Source organism: Talaromyces amestolkiae, assembly GCF_001896365.1.
Source record: "Talaromyces amestolkiae strain CIB chromosome Unknown scaffold15.1, whole genome shotgun sequence".
Classification (NCBI taxonomy): domain Eukaryota; kingdom Fungi; phylum Ascomycota; class Eurotiomycetes; order Eurotiales; family Trichocomaceae; genus Talaromyces; species Talaromyces amestolkiae.
The window spans coordinates 948,901-966,491 of NW_024468051.1; the positions used below are offsets into that span (position 1 = coordinate 948,901).

At 44.7% G+C, this 17,591-nt stretch overlaps 4 protein-coding genes across 4 annotated transcripts; 3 read left to right on the forward strand and 1 right to left on the reverse strand.

Annotated features, from left to right (window-relative positions):
* Positions 1 to 3,450: 3,450 nt before the first annotated feature.
* Positions 3,451 to 5,321, forward strand: BHQ10_007530 (uncharacterized protein; the record flags this gene model as incomplete). The annotated part of the gene is made up of 2 exons (XM_040880236.1): positions 3,451 to 3,502; positions 3,565 to 5,321. 2 exons carry the CDS (start codon positions 3,451 to 3,453, stop codon positions 5,319 to 5,321), a joined length of 1,809 nt encoding a protein of 602 aa, XP_040736033.1.
* A 2,539-nt stretch (positions 5,322 to 7,860) lies between these two features.
* Positions 7,861 to 11,340, reverse strand: BHQ10_007531 (uncharacterized protein; the record flags this gene model as incomplete). The annotated part of the gene is made up of 2 exons (XM_040880237.1): positions 7,861 to 10,295; positions 10,365 to 11,340. The coding sequence occupies 2 exons, from the start codon at positions 11,338 to 11,340 to the stop codon at positions 7,861 to 7,863; spliced, it is 3,411 nt and encodes a 1,136-aa protein (XP_040736034.1).
* A 2,124-nt stretch (positions 11,341 to 13,464) lies between these two features.
* On the forward strand, positions 13,465 to 14,739 carry BHQ10_007532 (uncharacterized protein; the record flags this gene model as incomplete). The annotated part of the gene is made up of 1 exon (XM_040880238.1): positions 13,465 to 14,739. One exon carries the CDS (start codon positions 13,465 to 13,467, stop codon positions 14,737 to 14,739), a length of 1,275 nt encoding a protein of 424 aa, XP_040736035.1.
* A 1,969-nt stretch (positions 14,740 to 16,708) lies between these two features.
* Positions 16,709 to 17,190, forward strand: BHQ10_007533 (uncharacterized protein; the record flags this gene model as incomplete). The annotated part of the gene is made up of 2 exons (XM_040880239.1): positions 16,709 to 16,870; positions 16,924 to 17,190. 2 exons carry the CDS (start codon positions 16,709 to 16,711, stop codon positions 17,188 to 17,190), a joined length of 429 nt encoding a protein of 142 aa, XP_040736036.1.
* Positions 17,191 to 17,591: the final 401 nt, after the last annotated feature.

A 17,591-nucleotide genomic window follows, 5' to 3' on the forward strand; every position in this document is an offset into this window, starting at 1 on the left:
CACGGTTCCTGTTTGCGATCGTGTCTCATTCGTTTGGAATCTGCACTGTTCCAGATGAGGTTTTACACAAAGCCGTCGAACCTGTGTAAGCTAGACTGCAAAAACAAGATTTCGAATCATTTCCATGATTTGCTCCTTTCATGCTGGATCACGTATCAATTCCGAAACCTGACCAGGATCATGTAGTGAAACTTTATAAAAACACCTGATAACCTCAAAACAGGACATTCACCCCAAATTGGAGCGCGTTGCTGCCAAACGGGACAGCCGTACTGACACCAAGTCGTGCTGGCACCAACCCGACCGACAACGACTCCACTAGCACCAACTTAGACTGAGATCGAATTAACACCATCTCGGAATGACACCAACTCGAACTGACACCAATTTAGAATGAGATCAACTTGAACTGATACCGACTCGAACTAACACTAACTCAGAACAAAATTGAATTAACAGACACCAACTCGAACCGATACCAACTCGCGCTGGCCAAGGTTCCCGTATGGTGTCAGTCTGCCTTATAGAATCCCGTCTTGTATCGTATGCACCGTCTTGTGCAATAAGAAATCCCGTCTGGTGCGGTATTCACCGTCTTGTGCGGTAAGAAATCCCGTTTGGAACATGTTTTGAGCACTATGATGGAGAACGGCCCTCATGACGTGAAAGTGAATATTCTACAATCTTTGCAGTATCTGCCACAGCTATCTCCCCAACTCCTAAATTCGATAGCATATTTTCCTGGAAGTGATATTATTGTAAATGAAATCTTCCGCAAGCAATCCATTTTATCAGAGAATATTCTCCAAGCTATTGTGACTCGACTGGAGCATCCTGATTCAGATGTAAGATGGTCTACCATTGATGTCTTAGGCGAACAATCGCATTTGTCAGAGGATATTCCCCAAGTCATTGTGACTCGACTAGAGGAGTATGATTCATTTGAACGAGCGACCGTCATTGAGATCTTACGCAAACAATCGCCTTTATCAGTGAATACTATCCAATCTCTTGCAGTCGTACTTTCCAAAAAGTCCTTGCTTAAGGACTACGAGTTGGTAGACGTGCTACTTAAACAGGATAGTCTCTACAGTGGTTTCTTAACCTTTGATACAAGAAGTTTGCGGTCAATATATCAAATTTTAGTTCAGCGAAGCTTCAGTGAGCAATTGAGTTGCTATAGGCAGGATAAGATCCTCTATATTGATCTACCAGATCGGCGAAGGGAGATTCCTCTGGCTTTGAAGACTGATGATTTTATCAGTACCTTTGGGCAGAGAAAGATTTCGCTGGTGCTGAATAAGATTACTTTCCCGCGTGCATTCCAGGACGAGGCGTCAGCCCTTGGAAGGCCTACATCATTAGCAGAAGATTTGAAAACCGCGCCAACTTCTCGTCGCCAGATTATCTATTCATCTCTCATCATCTGCATCATTATTTTCCTGCTCTCCAAGTAGGATAACCTCGGCTGGGTGGATCCAGATTTGTAAACATCCCCACTTGATGTGACCTTTCCAATCTCTTGCATTCAACTCTGACTATTCCTGATGTACGAAAGCTGCATGTCAACGACGACTTTTATTGATATTCTCGAACTGGCCGTGGGCGTCTTGGAGGAGCAGAACGTCAACGAAAATAATAATCTCTCACAAGCAGGGAAGAGACCTTGCTGTCAGGGAACCTAACATAGTTGAAGAGGTCTCCTTTTTAAGTGCTGTATAGGCATGCGCCAGGTTGCTTGAACCTAAGAATTGCTGCTCTCCAACATAGAGGGTTGGAGTAAGCGGTGAACTTAGGTCACTTATCAGGCATAGGATTTTGGAATTGGAAAGGAAGTCTGAGGATATTTGTTCTTAAGAGTCCGCAGCTGGAAGTGCAATGATCTTTGGTCAGGAATATGCCATGCATATCTATAATATTCTTGTAACATACTGATACCAACTCGTGCTAGCACCAAGGTTCTCGTTTAGTGTGGTTCTGCGCTCTTATTTAGTGTCGTAGTTGGTATTGGTACGTTTGGTTCTGTAAAGAATCCCATTACGTACCGTACGAACCGTTTTGGAGCTGTAAAAAAGTCCCGCTGGCGATGTTCGTCGCCATTTGTCCTTGGCATTGATGTCTGCACCTTTTCTAGAAGCTTTTGAACAGCGTCACATGATTCAGACAGTGTTGCTAGATGAAGGGCGGTTCGTCCGTCTCTATCGTCTAGTATAGCTCTCTTTTACATGGCGGAAGCTCTAAATGGCGTTTGCTAACTTAAGGGCCAAGGCCTAGGTGCCGTCCTTCACTGCCTGAACCACAATTTTGACGAATTACTCTATAAGGAATCTTGAAGCTTTACAACACCACGTAATAATGAAATTGTTGGTTTAGCTATAATCCGTATCACGAAGCATAGATTGGGGAGCAAGGGTAGTCCAACAACCCTACGGGGTGAGCCTGCTTATAAGCACAAATATTCGATTATAAAAGACTGATACCCAGAACCGTAGGGGTTCGGGGTAAATACGAAGCTATATACGGGTTTGCGCAGTAGGCGCTAAAAATCCTGTGCCGGTGCGCTCCTGCGTATCGTATGCAGAAGCGCCGGATCGTGAGGTTGATATTCCGACAGTTCTGTTTCGTGCTCTCTTGCTCCCTAGTCTCACTGATACAATTTAAGGATATGGGATCATTTCATCTCGTGTCACATATATAAATATAGGATATCCCCGCAACAATCACCCATAAAACGAAAGTCGACTAACAAGTATACCAGCACTCAGAGTGCTCCGAATCTCAACTAGTGGCTCTCGTCTCAGTCTAGCTCAGCCAGACCTCTCAAAAGGCCAAATTTAGCTAGACTAGAAATTTTGACTAGCAGTTCATCACCTCTTATTCTGCTTTTGGTCATCCAGAATTGATATGACCATGCCTTATTGAGAGCCGAGCAAAAAATCGCTAAAGAAGCAGATTTCCTTCAAAAAGATATCCTGGCCACTCCTAAGCCTCGTATGAAGCGATTGAACCAAAAATCACAGAAATCGCCCACCAAGAAAACTTCTGTATCTCATGAAGAAGTTATCCATGAAGTTATTCCCACAAATTGCCTCGGCCGCGCGATCCGGCTCCCTGAACGTTTTCGCTAAAAATTCGCTTACTAAATTTCTTATGTTTGATTTATTACTACGCCATAAAATCTAATTTATTTGCCTGTTATATGTGGTTGTAGAGCTTCAATTCGTGTATATTGTAAAGCTCAATATTGTGCACGGAGTGGGACCGTGCACGGAGCGGTCAGAGACGGTAAAGTAATCCTGTCAAAACTTTTGGTGCCCCTCCATGCAGAGCCTCCCACTCAATTTTCTAACTTGAGGTACAGACTTGAACAACCTAAAGCTTGGAAATACAATGAACCCCCTTGTCTCTCATGATACCCAATTACCAATATAGTTCACTCCTTCACGTCGGATGTTGCTGGTCATGATGCGTGGAACCTCCACATCAGAAAGAAACTCCACTGGTATTAATAGTTGGCCCTCTAAGAAGACTTCGGTCAATTCCACAAGATGTTAACATAGTTAGGTATAGGACTCTCAAAAAAGCAGCGCCCAGAAAACGAGAGCAGTGCTCCGCCTAAGAAAAAGCGACGCAAGTATAGCAAGACCCAACAAGATCACAACAAATTAGCTGCTGCCCCTGTGCAAGCATCTAAAATCTCCCTCATCGATGATTTTATAAAACTTTACGAGAATGAAGGATATATGGCCTATGCAGAACTGAGTACTAGATCTAAAGGGGTCCTCTCGCGTGAATTGAGCAAATCTGGAATTAAATATGAAATTTTCGACCGTGGTGAAGAGGGTTTTGCGAATGGATTGACAAAGGCTCCAAGTTCAGTTAGAAGGTCACTGAGCAGACGTCAGAATAGTCATGGGCAATACGAGTCGATGAACGAAATTATTAGCGATATGCATGACCTAGCCGCGATTCGGGTTGCCGTGTATTATCCCAATGATTTTAATAAAGTCGAAAACATCATCAACCGTTGCTTTGAGGAAGCTAAACCCCCGCAGGATTGGCCTGATCTGACGTTAGGCCCATTTCCCTATCCGAAGCTTGACAATGATATTTCCGCTCAAAACGATATCTTAGGACGAAACAGCCGGTTTCCAGGATACTTCGCTCGTCATTTCCGGGTCAGATTAAAGGAGAACAGTCTCACAGACAAAGTCCTGGAGATACAGGTCATGTCACTCCTGATGCACGCGTGGTCAAAAATACACCACGAGCTTATTTACAAGCCACGGCTGGGGGTTCCACAGGCCGACGAAGACGACGAGCGCTTAATAGACACCTTGAACGGCAATATCATCGCATGTGAACAGATACTGCGGCAGATTCAGATCAACCACAATAGGAAGAAAGAGCAGGCCGGAAGTCCATTCGGCAACGAACACAAAGCCTGGGATTATCTTGAAAGCAAGTGGCTCAAAAGAGGAAAGAGCGAGCGAATTCCTGTTCTCTCCAAAGTTAGCCTTTTAGAAGGACACCGTCTCCAGCGCATTTTTTATCAGTCACTAAAGACACACGGTTTTAATACCCCCGAAATGGTCGATAAGCTAGTTAAACTTTTCATCGACTACTATGGGGAGAAGAATGAGACCGGCCGGAGTCATTCCACTTTTCCAAAAACGCGGCATTTCTTCTCCTATCTTATTCGATCGCTCGCCAACCTGGATCATTTCAAGAAGGAGGAATATGATCAGTTAAAATTGCCAGAAACTGAGGCCAACAACCTGAAACTATCAGAAACCGCGAAGTTGGTTCGATACAGGGCGTTAATTATATGCAACGCTTTCAAGTATGATGATTTGAACTATTCTCGGATCAACCTTGACAAGTTCTCTGGAAAACGCCCGTCGCGAGACGAATTTTTGATGATACTCCATCCACAGAGTACACTACAGTTCAATCCACAATGCCTTACCGCCTTGAACGACTTCTGCCAGTATCTACTCAATTGGGACGATAAAAACTGGCAATTAGGTTGCGCAATATCCCGGCTAACCAATTTTCGAGTTAAACCAGACCAAAACTCCAAACACACAATCCCTGCTCGTGAATTCTCCTTTACGGAATGCCCTTGGAGTCTCATTAACCTCCTCGATGGTCCTGCCGAATACCGGAACCAGCCGCAACAGGATCTTGTGCCACAATCCGTCAAATATGGTCGCAAGGGCACGTGGGGGACACGTGCACCAATCAAACCTCAAAATGATTTCATAACTTTAGGCTTCCCTGCAGTACGCCTTTTCTTGGATCGTCTTGACTCTATGTAAAAATGAGTAGCGCTTGATCGTGAGATCAGAGCCCAAGCTATATACGTCGATCCAATACATTCTATGTGGAGACTAAACTTAGTTACCGGTAGATCTAGACTACCGGTATGAGTCAATGTGGTTAGTATGAGAGAACTGACTTCAAAAGGACACCAAAATACTTACCTGTGGGGTGAACTAGAGAGTGCTGGGCCAGTGTCATCAGATATCAATTATTCCCACAATTGAAAGAAGAGTAACCGTACTTAGCGATTCAGATATTCATAATATAAAACGTAGTTTCAGATTCTGGGGTTATCAGCCGTCGATATACTAACGAGATAAATGAAACCGGAGTACCGACACAGCTGCGCTTGACTGCCAAGCGTATTATTAGATAGATACCCAAATTGTTTTTCATGGTGTTAACTCAGTAAGTTGCATTGGGCTGTAGTGGTCTGATCGGGCATCATCACGTGGGTACTCGCAAAGATGACCTATATATTCGCAAAAGCCTCCTATATCCAGCAAATCCAGGAATATATTTCTCATCCAAAATCGTGCATCGATATAATAGAAATCTATAGTTGTCGAGATAAATCGATATGAGGTCGTACGCAGATTTCGTCAATTTCCGTCAGCAGGCGAACCCATGCATCCGCGCACTCTCAAAATTTCTGGCGTTGAGACGACTGCCACCAGAAACTTGCCACGTTCATATTGTGGACTACAAATATGACAGCGCCGGAATTTATTCTTCTGATTGCATGAGAGTAAATCATGCCAGCTTCGCTTCCACTCTTCTGTCTCTGGCACCGGGCTCCAAACGACTCATCATAATCGAAGACCTTCATCCTTCTATCCTTGAAATTCTAGGAGAAATCTTGGACGTTGACCCAATTTTCTTTGCTGACTATGTCCTGACGGACATCAAAGATATAGAGAATAATCCCCCTCCTCCCTCTGTGGCTCTGACTCCGTCTCAGATCGTCTCCCAAGCAGATTCGTTTCATATCCACTTTCAGCAGATCGTCGACCTTGGAAAATCAGGTCCACTTCGAGACTCACCATGGGTCTTAAAAACGTCGGGTAACATTCAGAGATCTGTGCGGCGCTTACCACCGCTCTCAGGGATACAGCTAGGCATTGCTCGAGGTTGTTGCTCCATTTTGACAAAAATTTTCAATAACTCGTGGATCGGTTGTTATTGCGAAGCTTTCCAAGAGAATGAACATATCTAACAGATAACAGGTGTTATCCTTGTTGACCCGACAGCTTCCGAGATCGCTCAAAGTCCTATGTCGACCTATGATTATCCATTGCGTCTTCGCCGAGCTCCACTTCTTACTAGCTTTGAAGACTTCCAAACGCCGCTTTCATATTCGGCTTTCCAATCTTCTGAATTTCAACTAGAGCCCTTTGAAGACAGCCTTCTTAAAACTCTCCTGGATCGCTTTTCTAGGAGTCCACCGACTTCTCGAAAAGATACGCTTACACCTTTGAGCCTGGCGTACTTCCCCCTGAGAATAATCATAGGTGAATGGATGTTGTACAGTAATGTACTCGCTCGATATCTAAAACACTATGAATACTCACTCAGGGACATTGAATTGCGAGTCCACGAATATGACATGATGGATCTCCAAAAATGGCGACACCGAGCTATACAGTCACAATTCAAGCTCAACAGTACAAAGGAGTATGTTTCTTATTGGTCTAAGACAGAATCTGAAAGTGGCCCTTGGAATCTGGTCTTGCAAGACTTAGGCCACCTGTCAAAAAACATTGAGCAGTATAGCTATTCCCTTGAGCGAATGATCCCAGTTGTAACTTCCATAGTTCAACTCCTCGATTCTCGCCGGTCAATTCTCGAATCGGTCAATGTGAGACGCCTCACATACATAGCCTTGGTTTTTATCCCTCTTTCTTGGGTTGCGTCCATCTTCAGCATGGCTAATGAATTTGCCCCTGGCAATTCAAAATTCTGGATTTATTTCGCTGTCTCTGTGCCGTTTTGCATTTTTGTTGTGGTTTGGTCTCTGATAATGTCGAACTCATGGAGATGGACAAGGTACGATTCCCTTCGGAACTTTTGTTATCTTGGTAGAGGACGTACGAGGGATTCTGTCACTTGATTAGCTTCCTAAAGCGCGGCAGGGAAATATAGAAGTGAGAGTCTTAATTTTTGGCGTTTAAACATTCCACCTATGGCTGTGGCAATCGTCCTATATGACCTTGTACTGGATCTTATTGTTCAGAACCAACTTAACCACTCTCCACTATCGAGATGTCCTTTTACAGTATATAAATGCTAAGCTTCTCCATTTAAAAGATCGATGTCGCGCACCTATGAATTATATAATCGATGTGAACATTCCAAAGCTCAAGTGCTTGGCTTTTATCCACTTATTAGTTTTCTTGGACCACCTCAGGCTCTAAGGCATTGTTGATAATTCAGGCCCATGCCCCACGCCTCCTAGTCACTGGTTGGGCAGTCAAGTCTAGGTTAAGAGGATAGGTTGAGATATTGCAAAACAGCAGAGCTAACTTAGTATCCCATCTACGAAAGAATGTTATGAAGCGAGATAGGAAATCCCTCTCCACAATCCTCATATTTTCTCTTTCTGGATGCTGACCCTTTCATGCTATTTTTCTGTAAGGGCTGGTCAGACTTTTTATAGCTCTCTGAGGAATCAGCTTGGAGGGTGTTGCCGTATTCACCACCTTGTGCATCCACATCTGCACCGTTCTGAAGTAGTATCTGAATAGTCTTGGTATGGCACCCCGAGGAAGCAGCTTGGAGGGCATTGCCGTATTCACCACCTTGCGCATTCGCGTCTGCACCTTCCAGAAGTAACATCTGAACAATCTTGTCATAGCCTCCAAATGAGGCTGCCTGGAGAGCATTGCCATAATATCCACCTTGAGCATTGACTTCAGCTCCTTTCTCAAGTAGCATCCGAACAATCTCATCATGGCCTTTGAAAGAAGCAGCTTGAAGGGCATTGCCATATTCACCACCTTGTGCATTCACATCTGCACCTTGCTTAAGTAGTATCTGAACAGTCTTGATATGGCCCTCTGAGGAAGCAGCTTGGAGGGCACTGCCGTATTCACCACCTTGCGCATTCACGTCTGCACCTCTCTCAAGTAGTATCTGAACAGTCTTGGTATGGCCCTCTGAGGAAGCAGCCTGGAGAGCATTTCCACATTCACCACCTTGTGCATCCACATGTGTACCTCTCTCAAGTAGCATCCGAACAATCTTGTCATGGCCCCCTAAAGAGGCAGCCTGAAGAGCATTACCATATTCACTATCTTGAGCATTCATATCTGCTCCTTTCTCAAGTAGTATATCAACAATCTTGTTATGCCCCCCTAAAGAAGCGGCTAAAAGAGCATTTCCATATTCACCGCCTTGAGCCTTCACATCTGCATCCTTCTCAAGTAGCATCCGAACAATCTTGTCATGGCTTCCAAATGAGGCAGCCTGGAGAGCAGTGCCATATTTACCACCTTGAGCATTCACATCTGCACCTCTTTCAAGTAGCATCTGAACAGCCTTGTCACGGCCTCCGAGTGAGGCAGCCTGGAGAGCATTTCCATATTTACCACCTTGTGCATTCACATCTCCGCCTTTCTCAAGTAGCATCCGAACAATCTCGTTATGGCCTTTGAAAGAAGCAGCTTGGAGAGCACTACTATATCTGCCATTCTTTGTATTGATATCTGCACCTTGCTCAAGTAGTATCTGAACAGTCTTGGTATGGCCCCCCGAGGAAGCAGCTTGGAGGGCATTGCCGTATTCACCACCTTGCGCATTCACGTCTGCACCTTTTTGAAGTAACATCTGAACAATCTTGTCATGGCCCCTCAAAGAGGCAGCTTGAAGAGCAGTGCCGTATTCACTTCCCTGTGCATCCACATCTGCGCCTTTCTCGAGTAGTATCTGAATAGTCTTGTCATGGCCTCCAAATGAGGCTGCCTGGAGAGCATTGCCATAATATTCACCTTGAGCATTGATTTCGGCTCCTTTGTCTAGCAATCTCTGCACGATCTCAACATGTCCTCCAAAAGAAGCAGCGTAGAGAGCATTGCCATATTCTCCACCTTGAGCATTGACTGCAGCTCCTTTCTCCAACTGTGCCTCTGTCGTAGCTTTCAGTTTTAACTGTTTGCCAAGTTTAGACACCTGGATCTTTACAACTAGATTGATTTCATTATAGATCTGATCATTTTCTTCCTCACCTCGCAGGTGAATTTGAGGGAACGATTCAATGATAGGCTGAAAATCTTCTTCGATCTCATCATATGGTCGACTAGTTACCAGGAATTTGAGCCAGTTTCTCGGTGGAGATAGTCGATGCTTAGTATAATACTGTTGAAGCTTTCCAATGAGCTGTTTCTGGTCTGACCTGCGACACTCATCTAGAGCGTCAAAGACACAGATCGTGTTCACTGATGCCGGATCAGACGTGGCGGCCATAAAAATGCGCCACAAATCTTCCACTTCCTGCCGGATTTTCTCCCGATTCTTTTCCCAGAATGGCAAGGCATATTGTAACAAATGTGGTTGCCATGTAAATAGCTGATGTAGAATAGCACACAATGCAGTGGCTAGGCTATTCTGTTCATCATTATCCTTGAAGAAGAAATAACAAAGCGACGCTGTCGGCGCAGAAGCCGGAATGACCTCGTCAATCAGTGACTTGGCAAGTACCGATTTACCACATCCCGGATCGGCTGAGATCCATAGGAGATCATTACTGCTGCTCTCCCACCAAAGCCGGTACTCTGAACTCTTCAGAACCCACTCACAAGTTCCTTCAACTCGATTGGGGTTGATGTCTTTGTATTGCTCATATGTTGACGTCTTGAATGCTCGATGACAGCTACGTTCATCTTCCGTTAATACTCTCTCCATTTTTTCATGGTGGTGTTTTTCTCGTTGATCAAAAGCCTTTTTCTGGTCCTCCTTAATGTCTTTAAGTAGAGCTAGTGATCATAGAGAAACTGTGTTAGACAGCGCAGACAAACTACTATACGATAATGGTAATTACTTACGACAGATATCCGCCACTAAGCTCTCCTGAGAAACACCCTTTGGGACATAACCCAGCAGCTCTTTCGTAAAAGCCGCTGCCGCTAGAGCAGCGTACCCTTGCCATTGTTTATTCTTATGCGAGTCGGCATAGTCGCAAATACCACGTATCACCAAGCAGGGAAAGTCCGCCATCAAGCCTGCTGCCTCCATTTCGAAACATAATACACCGGTACCCTTGCGGATCGCCTCCCTCGTCTTTCCGTCCTTGATTAGAGTATTCCCAGATGCAATTGTTCCATAGTGTGTTTGTGGATCGCCGTCTTCGCGGGTGATACGATCCTCCTCCCATTCCGCCGGACAATGATCACAGGACGCTGCACTTTCGGAATGCTCATGCTCTATTTTGAATAGCCGGTCCGACTTGAGGTCAGGACGACAGAAGGTTTTCCGTGTCCGTGCATTCTTACCAATGGCTTCTTGAAGGTAAATAGGATACTGAGGATCATCATATAGTTCGGCCGCCCTCATCTGGGCTAGCGCGTTTAGTAACGACTTGGGCGGACTATTCAAGGATCCAATACGTTGAAATTTGCCATTTTTGCCAATTTTACCCATGTCGTGTTGAATAACGCCGCCAGAAGAGCCTTCAGGACGACTGACCACAATATCACCCAGGCGAATGTCGTGCTTCACTGAAGGAGCTCCTCCGCCAATGCCCACCATCAAGCCGATGCGGAGCGAGTCACTAAATGTCCGTAGCATATTGTTGGCAACTGTGGTGGCAGAAGTACTTCCATATTGGCCATCGGGGAGACAGGCAATCACAACATGGTGGTGACCGATCCGACCCAAGGTGTATGTGTTGGTGTCAGTCTTTTCCTGCTCTTGGAGAATACCAAAATTCTCATCGAGCATTTGGATTGCGGCGGCGGCTTCGATGGGTAAGGCACATATCCAACCGATCTGGAACTCCTTTCGAGATGGGGGACTTTCCATGGTTCAGAGCAGTGACGTCACAACTATGTATCGGATTGAATGAAGAGCGAGAACAGAAATGGGAAGGAAGCATTCTTCCTTAATCGATGCGTTGTGGTCTGAGGTTCATGAAAACGATGATTGTTGACAAGGCTGAACGATGACAAGGCTGGCTTCAAGGTTGCGGGCGGTAAGGAGGAGTTTATGTTATTGGGGTCTTGGCAGCAGGTTACATATTAATAAAAACCCGGCTCATGGTATTGACAAGATTACTTTACCGCTATCCCTAATATGGTGAGCGCAGCGCATATATCCACTCATATGCCCTCATTGGATAGCCGGCTTTCCTCGATATAAGGATTTGCCAAGAGGACCCTTTACTAAATTAGCGCGCACAGGTGCTGTTACGCACTAGAAAACCTGCATACGCTACGCGATATAAGGAACAGTCAAGAAGGGGTGATTGGAGGACAATCACCGAGTTCGGTACACGCTGAAGGAACGCTAAAAGAATCACGTGACCAAAGATATACTACAAGATATAGGACTACGATAAGATAATGAGTATATCTTACCGAATGTGTTAAAGTGAATAGTTATTCATTTTTTTCTAATCTTGAGGGGCTGATGGACTGGTTATATACACCATGTATGCACAGAACTACTTCCTTATCGGAACAACACAGCCGTCGAGATATTCTATATTCAACAGAATGATATGATTGGAGGACATATCGTATATTTGCTATGGTATATGAGAAGACAAGTAGGAAGTATACAGTATACAGTATACAGAACTGGGAGGACTGGATATATAAGGACACTTGTTGAATATAAAATATATGGGTTAATATATTGTTCTAATGAGGAAGTGGGTCTGTGCATACCATGGTGTATATAACCAGTCTATCAGCCCCTCAATAGTAGAAGAACAATGAACAACTTAACTTACTTCAACAGGTTATGAGCCTGGCGCGCCTCCACTAAGCCAACGTGCTCTCAATAGATTTGAACTCCACTAAAAAGGGCTAAGCCTCCATTCAAATATAATACCTCTGCTATCTGAGACGCTGATCAATACTGTCTAGGAACCATGAATAAGATATCAACAATAACAAAATAAGGACTCAGGAAGGATGAAATAAGTTATTCTCTCACCGCCAGAGATAAGAATATCCCACTATATAAGTGATTTGATGATATGGCAGATCGCCATATAATCTATCATTAGGTAACGTATCATTTTCAACGATAATGAGATGATAATGTGACAGATCACTGCACCAGGATATCACTGAAGATAAAACTAGAACTCTTGATTCGTCACTGTTACAAAGCTACACCAGAATGGATTTTAAACAACTCCATATCATCTCACCCAGCAATCTTAACAATGTACACTGCTAAGAATGCTGTCTCTCCATCAATGATGGTACCCCCTCAGTCTTTAAAAAGACGAAGAAAAGATGAACAGAAGAGCCACGCTTGGACAAAGAAGGAACTTAATCTTCTTACTCATTTGAAATACTTACATCACTAGTACTACAAACAAATACAGACAGCCCACTTTCCATCACTATCAGTAGGTGCACTTTGCAGAGCCTACTGGCGATTATCCCCCAATGAGCATATGCGCCGAGCGTTAATCATTCCTCCTTCTCTTCACACTCAACCTATATGCTCAACTCTTAAGCATAAACCTTGCTATCTTTATCCTTCTATTTCCGGATCTGAAAATATTTTGTCCACAAGCTCTAAGAACAGACCTATAATTCCAAATCACAGCAACAAGAATCACTATAACCTTCAACCAAATAGACCGACAGCTTTCCCAAGAAGAGCATCACAATACCTAATGGACCGTCTTCGGTTTCCTCACTTTTTCAAATCATATAAGGATCACTTGAAATACGGTTTACCAGATCAAGACTACAATCCTCCGTCTCGTACTCCAACGCCAGAACCTTCTGATCGCAGTCCATCTAACATATCAACTCAGCTCAGCTCAGCATCAAGCTTAGAACTCTTCAGTCTCAAGCCACATTCTCCCAGACCTTTAAGCCTTAAACTATCCACGATATCAAGTCTATCTAGCAACGTGGCAAGCCTAGAATTCCTTAGTGCAGAAGAACATATATCCTCACCATGACTGATCTTGTGAAATTTGAGCAGTTTAGCCTGAATGCATTCTACAATGACATCCCCAAACTTAACAATACCAATGACTGGTTCAAATGGAGCCAGAAAGTCAAAGAGTTCATCCGAATATCTACCATTACTGATGATGGAGCGGCCCCGCCGGAGAACGAAGAAGAAGCACAGAAATGGACTCACCGTCAGAAATTTTACTCTGCAATGATCACGGCCAAGCTGTCGCACGATGCAGCACAACGAATCAGCGCCTTTAACATCACTCGAGTACAACTGCTCCTCAATGCAGTCAAGAACAACTTCAAACCGGAGGGATCTAGAACATATGTACAGCTGCAGAGACGATACATGTCTCTTACAAGAGCAAAGTATAGGAGTGCCCAAGCTCTTGAAGCTAAGATCAGAAAGATTCATGCAGAAAAAATACTCCTTGAGCCTACCTGTGTCACTTCTGAGATTAAGCGAATATTCCTCTTCTTAGAAGCGTTGGGTCCCGACTATGAGAGCTTTCGCGACCATATATTCAGGCAAATGAACATCGTTAACGAAAGGGACGAAAATGGGAACATTACAAAAGCGGCCCCTACATTTGATTCCATTGAAAGCAAAGCGATCGAAGAAGAACATAGAAAGGGACAACTGGCCAAGCAACCAGATACGCAGACACTTCCTACCTTCGCTCTGACACGAAAGTCGGGGGACCGAAAGGTGACGCCGTCAGCAGACGGTACTACATGCCAAATTGAAATTTACAACGCTCCATACTGTTCCTTTTGTCATAAACCCTTTCATCAGGAGGGTGATTGCTTCAAAAAGAACCCAGAATTAAGGGATCAGGGAAAGGACAGCAAAGGACGCAAGACGAAAACTGGTAAATCGCAGACAGACACGCGCAAGTCGTCAAAGAAGCGGTCGAGCTCTGACGATGAAGATGACGATGTGGGTGGCCCAAGAGATCCCAAGAGGCCCACTTTCATGGCAACAAAAGCCTCGGAAGGAGACGTAAATGCTGCGTTTGGGAAAGACATTGAAGGGAATCTCGCGCTTTTTAATCATACTCTCACGATGATGGCTACGAAGACCCTCTCTATCCGCGACGCTTGGATTGTCGACAGCAGATGTGCTCAACACATCTGCAATACCGCCGCTAAGTTTGTTCATATGGAAAAATACTATGGACCACCACTAAGAAGTGTCGACACCTCTACAACCCCATCAGGGATAGGAACAGTGAACATTCTGTGCAACATGCGAGGCAGAAGGAAATAGCTAATGCTTGACAATGTGTTGTTTATTCCATCTACACATACAAGCCTCATATTGGTGCTCTAACTTCTCAAACGAGGAGCAAAAGTCGAGTTCTCAAGCTAAGATGCCAGTATCCGCAACAAATCAAACGGAAAGAATCTGTACACTGCTAGCCAGTATCATAAAGTGTATGCTCTTGATATTTGGATGAACCACAGCTTTCCTATCTATCACGTCAGTCCACAGATGACTCTCTAGCATCATTAACTAGCCCACATGAGCAATGCAAATCTCCATTTAGGATCACTATATATCCTCATATGGTATCTTGATCTTACCACGGTTCCTGTTCGGGATCGTGTCTCATCCGTTTGGAATCGGCACTGTTCCTGATGAGGTTTTACGCAAAGCCGTCGAACCTGTGTAAGCTAAGTCAGATGTTGATCTTAGACTGCAAAAACAAGATTTCAAATCATTTCCATGATTTGCTACTTTCATGCTGGATCACGTATCAATTCCGAAACCTGACCAAGATCATGTAGTGAAACTTTATAAAAACACCTGATAACCTCAACAGGACATCCACCCCAAATTGGAGCGCGTTGCTGCCAAACGGGACAGCCGTACTGACACCAAGTCGTGCTGGCACCAACTTGACCAACAACGACTCCACTAGCACCAACTCAGACTGAGATCGAATAAAAACCATCTCGGAATGACACCAACTCGAACTGACACCAACTCGAACTGACACCAACTCGAACTGACACCAACTCGAACTGACACCAACTCGAACTGATACCAACTTGGAATGAGATCAACTTGAATTGATACCGACTCGAATTAACACTAACTCGAACTGACACTCACTCGAACAAAATTGAATTAACAGACACCAACTCGAACCGATACCAACTCGCGCTGGCCAAGGTTCCCGCATGGTGTCAGTCTGCCTTATAGAATCCCGTTTTATGCCGTACGCACCGTCTTGTGCGGTAAGATATCCCGTTTGGTGCCGTATGCACTGTCTTGTGCSGTAAGATATCCCGTTTGGTGCTGTATGCMCCGTCTTGTGCGGTAAGAAATCCCGTTTGGTGCTGTATGCACTGTCTTGTGCGGTAAGATATCCGGTTTAGTGCCGTATGCACCGTCTTGTGCCGTAAGATAACCCGTTCGGTGCCGTATGAACCCGTCTTGTGCGGTCACGAATCCTTTTGTGTCGTATGCACAATTTGTTGGTATACAAAGAATCGTATTCAGTGCCAACACCACTTCATGTCGGAACAATAAATGGACCAGACGCTGATATTAAACAATAAAATTGAGAKCAAGTACTACTAATTTGTAAACTGACGAGACGAAACAGGCATGTCGAGGCACAATTCTATAATTAGGCGGTTTATCATACTTCCGCCGTTGGCTATATGAGTTCAAATACAGATAATCTTGAGTCTATATCGGCAGGKGATTTTCTCCTCGTTCTCGAGCAGAAGTAAAGGCCATTATCACCAAGTGCCTGTACTCTATTAGCCCACATTCCGGTCGGACACAACATTCTTGGAGAGGCCATACATCAAACCGGGTGCGCGATTGCTACATCGGGAAACAAATTCATCGGGCTCATGCTGATATGATCAGTGCTATACCGGGCATGGGCTAGGACAGACTGCTGTCTCTCTTTATTGAGCAAGAATTGTTATTCACTCTCAAACTTACCGGGACTTCATTATAGTTATTTACGCAATAGGTAATGGAGTAATGGTATCACTTTGAGTACACACTTGGTCTTAACTGTCCATGACAAGAATCTAGAACAGATATAAAATTCAACGCATAGTCTTTGTCCACCGCTTTTCCTGGCCGCGTCATTACAGTTACTACTTCGGTACTTAAGTCACAATGGAAGAACAATTTCATCTTCTGGATCTACAAATCGCGAAGTTTACGGAATTTGGTGTATGTATATTACTACTTCGGTACTTAAGTCACAATGGAAGAACAATTTCATCTTCTGGATCTACAAATCGCGAAGTTTACGGAATTTGGTGTATGTATGATTCTTCCTGAAGCAGCAGAYTTGGACYATCTACGCAAGAGTAGTGAACGGCTGGCTGAGCAGTGGCCCATTCTGGGGGCGCGAATCARCCTAGTGGTGAGTCCGTTACCTCGTGTTTAAAACGGACGTGATTTGATTYCACATTACAGGATTATCAGCCTCGGTACCACGGCAAGATCTRCGTGAACTTTCAATCGAAGACCTGTGCTTACTCGTTGGATGAGTATCTTCCCGGGTTGAACCATGATTCGTCCACCCTCGMCAGTCCAGTTGATACCTTATTTGACTTTCCGGTTTCCTGGAGAGACATGATAGCCCCTCCCGTTTTATCGATGTCAGCCATCGCACTGCGCGATGCATGCCTGCTGAAGATATCCGTCCAGCATGCCCTMTGTGATGCAACTGGTACTTTCTAAYCATGCGATTTACGGTGGAGTTTTCTCATGTACTTCTACAGGTCTTCACAACATCGTACAGGCGTACTGTGCGCTACTGCRGAGAGAATCAGTCAAGTCTCTTAACTCCTCGATCGGCCATCAAKTTGCTGRACGAAAGCGCCCGCATCATGCCAGATTCGCTGACGGCACRATCAACAAGTGCACGCCTCGCGCAGTTCCAGATCACTTCATCCCGAGTGGGTTGGYGGTCAATCTTGAGTACCTTCCTCAAGAGTGCCTTATTCAAGCCCAAGCACAGGAAAACCTTTCGTATGCCGGTCTTGAACGACAATCAGCYGGTTGAAGCCCGAACCGCCAATGGAAAGGTGACTGCGCACGACTTGCTAATGGCATATCTCTGGAAGGTCTGTGGGACCGTC